Source organism: Apostichopus japonicus, chromosome 2, assembly GCF_037975245.1.
Source record: "Apostichopus japonicus isolate 1M-3 chromosome 2, ASM3797524v1, whole genome shotgun sequence".
Classification (NCBI taxonomy): domain Eukaryota; kingdom Metazoa; phylum Echinodermata; class Holothuroidea; order Aspidochirotida; family Stichopodidae; genus Apostichopus; species Apostichopus japonicus.
In genome coordinates, this window is record NC_092562.1 from 9,649,823 (window position 1) to 9,659,143 (window position 9,321).

A 9,321-nucleotide genomic window follows, 5' to 3' on the forward strand; every position below is an offset into this window, starting at 1 on the left:
CAAGTTTAGTATCGTCTACCACATGCTGTATGAACTTGTTAGGTTGGTACGGGGGTGTTAGTAGACCATTATGATATTTCCAGTATTGTGTGTGCTGACTTTGCTTAGTAATTAACATAGAAAAACATGGAAAAGTAACGTTACAAGTAGTTGCATATACTTAATGTTCATTGAGCACTACAGATCCAAGATTGTTTGCAGATAATATGTAAGGGACTATTAGCCAATCCAATCTTGGGAAATTTGGAAATACATAGTTGACTATTTTAATCATGTAAATCTCTGTGATGTTGTTAACCCTGTACCTTGCAGTTGATTGTTATGACTTATTTGTTTTCATACAAACTCATTTAATGGATTGCTTCTTTTCAGAAAACGACAATCCTTTATGTGGAATGTAATAATCGGTTCCAAGTAATCGGTAGCGCAATGGATTTGCCGATGCAGATTATTTACCGATTGTCTGATAATCGGCTCGGTGCCAATGGTCTAATCGATTATCGGTCAAACACTACTAAGTAGTCCATCACCTTTAGTTAATAAACCACAGCTGTTTTAAAAGGGTAAGGGTAAGGGTAGGTCCTACTGTAAATTCCATGGGTATGGTAGCCTTTCTACATTAGCTTACCTTAAAACATATATAAAGTAATGTGTATTCCCCTCCCCCCCCCCATTTCCCTGCTATGAAATTATTTCCTAAACTTAAAAAACACTTATCCATCTTATAACAATGAGCTGACTATCATATATGAGGGGGGGGGGGGGGAACAAATGGGTCTGGAAACTAACGGTCCCCTAACTAAAGAAAAGTAATCTGCGGTATCTGGTAAAGATGAATAGAAGAAATGGATCAGGAAAGGTTAATATGTGAGAGATGAGGATTAAAGGTTAGAGACGGTCCCCGTACAATGGATTGGAATGGAGTTATTGGAATAAAAACATGGGTGGTGATGGTGAGGATTTCTTTCCGAATGGTGACATCAAGCAAGTGTTGGAGAGAGTTATCAGATTTAAAGTTAATTGTGCTGTGAAAGGAATTTGTGTGATCTATGAAATATGAGAGACTGGCCTCATCACTGGTCCAGACAAAGAAACTGTCATCAATATAATGCCACCATATCAGCCATTTTTCAAGCCTCAAACGTATGACATATGTCATATTAACATGAGCTTATTCATGCATCACATTAATAGTTTGTATGTTTAAAGGGATGCTACTACCTGTTGTAATAAGGCAGATTAAATTTATAGATACTATGATTAAAATATCTTACTAACTAAATCTTTCATGGTTTGGGTTTACCAATACATAGAGTGATTAGCATATTATTCAGAAAAATTTAAATAAGCAACTTGGCTAATAGATTTTCATAACAAAGCAAAGATAGACTATTGGTGTGGCAAATCTTGATCGTTCATTATTTCACTACAGAGGAAGGTTCCATTCGTCTTGTTGGAGGTAATGAGACAGCTGGACGTGTTGAGATCTTCCTAAATGGAGAATGGGGCACTGTCTGTGATGATGCATGGGACATTAATGATGCTAATGTAGTATGCAATCAGTTAGGATTCCCTGGGGCCTTAGATTATCGCACTGATGCAGCATTTGGTGAGGGAACCGGAGAAATCCATCTGGATGATGTTGGATGCAGTGGCGAAGAAACTGAATTGTTGAGCTGTTATTATAGTGCCATTGACAATTGTAATCACGGTGAAGATGCTGGTGTTATCTGTCAACTCACTTCAAGCGAACCTACTCCAGGTTTGGTTTTTTTCATTCCTTCATGAAGGCCTGCTGGCCTAGATGTTAAGCATTGTTTAAAAACTTCAATCAAAGCATATTCCTTTAAGTTCATATTAACAATCAGTTTTCATTAGCTTATGATCTGTGTGTTAGACTACGTAGTCCATGTAAAGGATGTTAGGGAGGTTGTAATCCCCAGTGTCCCTTTAGTAGGAAGACAGATGAACACATAACAAATAAGAAACTGTAGCTGGCTAATTACACTAAAGAGTGAATTATATTCGAACACTAGATTTCAACAGAAACAGATTCATATATATCCAATATGTTAAGCATAGAATCTGAATATTGAATATTTATTCTAACATGTGTAGGAGATGATTGAAACTGTGGGGTCCAGTTTTAATTAAAAAGAAAGGAATGATTTAACTTACAGTTTTGCCCGAAGGCACAAAGATGGACCACCTACCAGATCAAACCTGTGTCTGAGTCTTGTGCCTTGTCAGATTTATGTACCATGCTCAGTGCTGATTTCTTGAAAGGAAGATGAACACCCGCAGGAATAAGCTCCAAGACAAAGGTCACTAAATGTCGTCAGAAGTCGACTAGGTTTCTGAAGTCACTGTGGGGTAGGAAACCTGACTTTAACAAGAAAAAGAGTTATCAGAGCCTGTAAGTGCTGGGAGTAATCAACACAGGCTACACTAAAGATTTTTATTCAGCCCTTGGCTATCAGGCAAATAAAAAGTCACTCCAGTTTCTACTGTCCCAGCTCAACAACAATCCCCAGTGAAAGAAAGTACCGATCTTCTAGCCAAAAGAACAGTGTAGTTCAGCCATCTGAGAACCAGGTCCCATTCATATCGCACTTCTTCCTGACACAGAAGAAAGGGACAGACCACTCAATTTTGAGCCCAAAACTACTGAACGAACAGTTAATCCAAAGATTTTCCGGATAGAAACCCTAGCCTCGTCATTCTGATTCTGAAAGAAGAGATGTGAGTTACCATTTTTGACCTCAAGATGCCTAACTACATGGGTTAATTAGGTTAGAGGACCAGAAGTTCCTGGCCTCCAACTACCAAGACGTCAACTATCAGTTTGTCACCCTCCTGTTTGGACCGTTGACAGTGGCAAGTTTTTGATACCATGGTAACCAGAGTGGTACTAGACTAGCTGCAGAAAATAGGCATAACTCTCTAGACCAAACTAGATGACTGGTTAATCGTTTGCCATCCTAGAAAGTTAAGACTAAATAAGTTTAAAAAATAGTCCTCAATTCCCTCTTAGAATCTGCTCTACTTTAAAGTGGTGCTGGACATATAAAGATGTTGGATTCTTCCGATTGAAAGGAGAATAGACACCTTAGATATATAGCTACTGGATGAGATTTTTACAATTTAAGGTAGACGTAATGAATTGTATCACAGCTCAAGTTTGTCTGTGGTAGTGTCTGTCAATGAGTGGCTCCTACTGGAACCTGTTTGGGGCTTCTGGACTAGACTAGGGATGTATGTCTGAAAGTCTGTAAAGCTTATAAATGGCGACTTAAGGTAAAAAATTAATTTGATGCGATATAAACTGTTAAAAACATTGTCATCAGCTTAAGTTGTATCTCAATACGACCATTTACTTTGGAGAAATGTCTCTTTAAACATTTGACACTCATCAAGTGTTTGGTCTACTTTTTAATATTACAGAGACCATTAATTAGGTCAGTTCCTCAGATTTAACAATAAAATTCAAAAGGAAGGCTTTTATAGTTTGCAATAACATGTTTACAATGCCAAGTTCATATGTTATCCATGGTTGGAAAAGTTTAGTAAAAGAGCAATTCATGTTTCTAGCTCAGCTGAAAGCTTCCAGCTGAGCTATAGCGATTGTGCGAGTTCTACAGAAATTCTGTCACTTTTTTTACCGTGTTTGAATGACTGCCATTCTGTCATTCAATTTGGCTGAAATTTCATCAGTAGGTTGAGAGAGTTAAAATTTTCATACATGGGATCATATTGTATGGTAACGAGAGGTCATTTTCTCAAGAAAAACGTAGCACATGCTACTCCTAGAGTGTTTGTCCAAATCTGCTGAAATGTGGAGCTAACATTTGCATGGTGATGAAACAAAAGTGTTCAAGAAAATCTTTTAGTTGTCTTGTGAGGGCTCAAAACATGGATTTCTATAGAGTTTTCAGTTATAATGAAATGTAGGCCAAAAATCATGTTTATCAACCCTTTAGTATTTGTTACCAGTATACATTTTAATAGAAGTAGCAAAATGCCTTCTATCTAAAGTTTTCGTGTTATTTTGGAAAATAATTCCAACGTTGGAGACTGGATCAAGTCAAATATTTACTTCCTATTCAGGCTTTCCTCTGTAGTTCGATGCCATTCACTGTAAAAGGACTGCTTGGGAGATTTGCACTTTCAACTTTCAACAGTTTGTGTGTGGAATACCACATGTGAGAATAATGTATGTTGTTGGAGCTGATTCCGATTTCTGCTCTTTGACGTTTCTCTGTGGTACGTCGATTGTACACACTTTGCAGGTCATGCTATTATTGTGTGGGTGCAATTTTGAAGAGCAGTTTGGTCAGCACAGTTCAACCGTTATATCTACAACATTTATAGCAGAGTTAGCAGAGGAATATTTTGTTACATTTTGTTCTATTATTGCATGAATGAAAAATACTACTGTTGGGCCTTTGCAATAGGGCATAGTTTATCTCTTGTAATAAGTACATCCATCTACTGCATAAACAATTTCATGTGTTTTCACTTTTGAAATTTTTTCACCTTTGAAGGAATACATTTTTCTAACATTGTAAAAAACTATGTCTGCTAACAAGAAGCAAAAGGCAAGGAAACAATGAGATACGAGGAAAGGAAATGACACCGTTATCCTGCTAATGTCTTATAATTTCACTCAAATAAATAGATTAACTTTTCAGAAATATTGCCAATCAAAACAAATTTCTCAAATAGAAGCTAAATGAGATTTATTAGAATGGATACAAGAAGTAATTATTGTTGACATGTAGGCGTGCAGAGGGGTTCCAGCATTATCATCATCATCAAGTTAGATTTAAAGGAGTATTCCTAAGATTTAGCATATTTTAAACCTGAATGTCTCGAAAGATAAAACAGCTATAGAAATATTATTACCACTCAAAGTGTATCTTTTGTCTTGAACTATGATATGTCACAACTAAAACTCTCATCGCTATGACAATTAGAATGACGTATTAATAAAGTTAAATGAAATAGATTCATATGAAATATTGAATGACTGGTATGATCTGCTTGATATTTCAGATGAGGGCGAACTGCGACTGGCAGATGAAGGAGCCTATAACGAGGGAAGGCTATTAGTGTACCTCAATGGACAATGGGGAACCGTCTGTGATGACGGTTTCACAGAGGGAAATGGCAACATTGCCTGTAAGCAGCTTGGGTTTGATGAACTGGTCTCATTTAGCAGCAGCCAAGGAGGAGACTTCTCTCTCCCCATCAACATGGACGATGTAGCATGTACTGGACGGGAGGAACGACTGATAGATTGCCCGTACACTGCCACATCTAATTGCGTACATAATGAAGATGTGAGGCTGCGCTGTTCTGCACTTAGGCTGCCATAAATTACCACATGAGAGCTACATGGAATGATGTTTGAAACTCGTCTGGAATTTTGTCATTTTTTTTAAGTAGTTGCGAATAAATTATGATTTTAAAATGATACCACTTGAGGATATGTTGAGTTGAAGAAGACTGAAATTTACCCAAATGCATTAAAATTCACCGGGCCAGAAGACTCATATTTGGAATAGACATTTTATATGCTAACATCTTCATAAAGTTCGTAAAATCAAAAGGTAACTTAAGACAAAACATTATAGTTCTGGTAAGTATTGCAGAGGATCTAGCAGAACTATGACATAAGTCACAGTGTTTTCTTTGCTGTAGAAGACAAAATTATGAATGATGTTAGCAAAAGTTCTAAAGCTCTGTAAGCAGTAACGTTCGTTATATTAATCTGACATTCGGAGCATCTCATAGGCCATTCTTTGTATTTAGACTTAAACATTTGTCTTCTTGTTAAATCAAACTCACGGCTGTAAGACTGAAAAGCACTTCATTCTTCAAAAGAAGTATCACTACCATCATTCAGTATAACCATGTCAGGTTCATAACATGTGATTTTTTGGTCACATATTCTTCAATATTTCTGGCTTCTATGGGTTAAAGTGGTAGATTTTCTTGTATTTTCTTGAAATGACTTTTCTTTTAGGCCACTTGTCTTTGGTAGTCAGCATTCCTGGTTGTCACCAAAGGAAAGAAAATTAGCTGCAAATGATATGAATATACTATAAAACATGTGATTACTTTTGTGTCTCATTATTTCGAACAGGGAAGGTTTATCACAGAATGAATTATAGAGTTCCAAATTTTGTACACATATGAATTAGAGCTTGCTTATGGGCTGTGTAATGTTAAAGACTTACTAGTTTGTATCTATATTACTATTGATCTGTTTTTGTTGCTAACACTTGTTCTTTTTCATGACATCAATCTACCCTACCATGTGTTTTTACAACGATTTTATATGTGCACGCCCCCCCCCCCTCCCATTGTTCTCCCTCCTTAGAAGTTCAACGTTTATGTTCACTTCGTAATTCCTATTCTGGCTACCCTGAAATATGACTGGCTAAATTTATCTTTCTTACCATGTAATATTACAATTTCAACTGGACAGCCTCCCAATTAGAAATAAAATGCCTACCTTTCACTGCGTAATAATACAACCTCAGTCTTAGTTACTGTAATATGTTTGAGCTCAATCTTTCCTATAGTGTGATGGGCTTTCATTGGCTTTTGTGTGTGTTAGGGCGGGTCAGGGAAATACAGCCAAAGTAGGACATTTGACATAATCGCCCAGGGGTCCGAATTGGTTCTATAGGGGCCTAACTGGTGGTTTGGGAAGTTATCGGACGAGTGAATGGACTTGAGGATCGAATAAATTTTCCTTCATTATTCTCCTTGTTGACCTTCACATGATGAACATTTGTTAAAAGGTATGTCTTGCGAACGATAACTATCTTATTTTGAGTAATCTTCGATGGGTCTTTTAAAATTGTTGAAAACCGCAATACCATTGAGCAATAATGTTGCCAGCTATCCATTGAGCTGGAAGTGACCAACAACTATAACATCATCACTAGGACATTCCAAAGTCCTCTCTGTCATTACAGCACGCCGCACTGCATTTAATAACCCCGAGAGGGATTTACTTTTCCCTCTTTCTCACCCCCCTCCCGATCACCCACACCTCCAACACCATTCATCTAATGTCGCTTCGTCAGCAGAGCGGAGAAATCCTTCCAACCCCCCTCCCCCAACAACCACACACACACACACACATCACCACCACCACTATTGGGAGAGTATGCTGTGTGCTTCCATGCTTGATAGGTCACTGTTTGTATCAGAGATGAAGATTTTGCTTCATATATCGGTGGAGAGCACACGCCGATGAAATTACAACACAGTGATCGATAGCTTACATGTGTTACCCCGTTGAGAATGATTTACACGTCGATCAACCACCAACCCAACTATGTCTCAGTAAAGCTTTCACCTCCTCTATACACTGAGCAGCCAATAATTAGGAAATCTGGACCACGACATGAAACAGTGCCAGGCGCGCATCGCCTTAAATATCAGTAGTGAAAAATGTCTATTTGGAGCTTTTAAATACACATTCCATACAGTGCGTACTGTGTATAAAGTGTTCTATATAGGGATATATAAATAGAGTCAGAGAAAGTAGGTGTGGATTATACAATTAAACTAAATTCAATGAAGTGTCCACTTTTCATGAAACAGGGCAAATCAAAGCGATACAAAATGACTGAGCAATTAGGAATTATGGGTTAATTGGTCTTTGCCCTCGGAAAAGTCGGAACAGAAAGCATAGTTCATGCCAAATAAAACTACAAATGAAAATGACTATCAAAATTGTGGTGGATGCATGTCGACCCGATTAACGTACATGAAATAGTTTTACCTAATACTCATAACTATAACTCATTGATTGTAACAAACGTCAGAATCTATTGGCTTCCGTACTGCTCTCAGCGAGGACTGTATTACAATACCACTGAACCTTGGTTAAGTCTCATCTATCAAAACGGCTGGACTACTTAGCTCATCAGAAGCAACCCAAAATTAAACGAACGAAATTCAGTATAAGTATAACAAATAACAATTTTTCAAGGGAAAATGGTGCCGGATATCAACCATGGAGGGAGGGGGGTGATCCATTTTTTATGAGAAAGCTCTTTGGTTGAGTAATTAGAATTCCGAAAACAATTATGGACTTACATAAACAGAAGACTGACCTCATGTTATGAAGCCGCATCAATTTAACCGTATGAGCATGCCATATGTACAGAAACATGGCCTTCCAAAACAGAGATATTTATAGAAACATTGGTAGCATTAGCAACCAAACAAAAAAACAAACAAAAAGTGCAACGTCCATAATATCGTGACGTAACATTACTTTATCAAACAACAGTGATCGCGACAACGAAATGATTTCAAGCAAGAAATTGTGGGTCCATGAATGTTTTCGTGAAAATTCATCATTTTATATTGCAAAGTTGCAAAAGTGGGGGGAGTGTGAATGGTATAGGGAAGTGAATAGCTGCCGGTAGTGTTGAAATATTATCACGGTAGATGCGATACCATATAGTATTACTCTCCTATTTACATCTTCTGTCTATTTTCCCCTTGAAATGTGATACCTTGGCAACGTTTTTTTGGTCAGTATATAAAAATTCATCAGGGTGCAACGTTTTTTTTCCCCTTTTTCTTCTAAGCATTTTACATTCCCCCGTGAATACATGATTTTAGTATGCATAAAGAAGAACAAAGACAACTTCAAAACAATTGTCATGATTACATCATTCACACTGCTGTTGCCAGATGCAATCACAAATATTTTCCCCAAATTGAAAATATTCATATCTTCGCGATATCCTATTCTATAACTATACCTGCCCGTGTTTGACCAAAAGATGTTGACGGTTATTGATCATCATGCCTAGAATTAATGGTGAAGCGATGTCATATCGGTCTTATCTAGTTCCGCGAAAGAGGACTGCATGCAGTCTTTGCAATATCTGAGAATGCCTTTGGGATATCTCTAACACTCCTGGGCAAAGTACCATTGCATTCCCTTGTTCACACATAGTGTGGCATATTCGAACTAACATGTGGTTTTTTAACCACTCCTGTAACGAGCACAGTTTACCTAACGAAATGTTGCCCATCGTTCGCTTGACAACTTCTGCACGTCTGGTAATCAACCAATCAGAAACCTTTTTGGGGTAAATTTAATCACGTGTGCTAAACCAAATTTTAGCTCTGAGAGGCTTTAAAATTGTATCCAATGATGGAAATGAAATATATGCTGGACTTACAATTGGAATTCTTCTTGTCATTAATTGGAGACGAGATCTCTTTAAACATTTTTTCACAACCTGTACATAGATTGAGAACGTTACAGCTGTGCTATAC

The 9,321-nt window shown here is 37.5% G+C and overlaps 1 protein-coding gene across 1 annotated transcript in view; it reads left to right on the forward strand.

Moving 5' to 3' along the window:
• LOC139977163 (scavenger receptor cysteine-rich domain-containing protein DMBT1-like) overlaps positions 1-6,116 on the forward strand; it is a 75,355-nt gene extending 69,239 nt beyond the window's left edge. The window contains exons 21-22 of the mRNA XM_071986340.1: positions 1,433-1,762; positions 5,056-6,116. Of these exons, the coding sequence (XP_071842441.1) occupies positions 1,433-1,762; positions 5,056-5,378 (653 nt within the window). The 3' untranslated portion in view covers positions 5,379-6,116. The remainder of the gene's footprint in view (positions 1-1,432; positions 1,763-5,055) is intronic.
• The last annotated feature ends 3,205 nt before the right edge of the window (positions 6,117-9,321 follow it).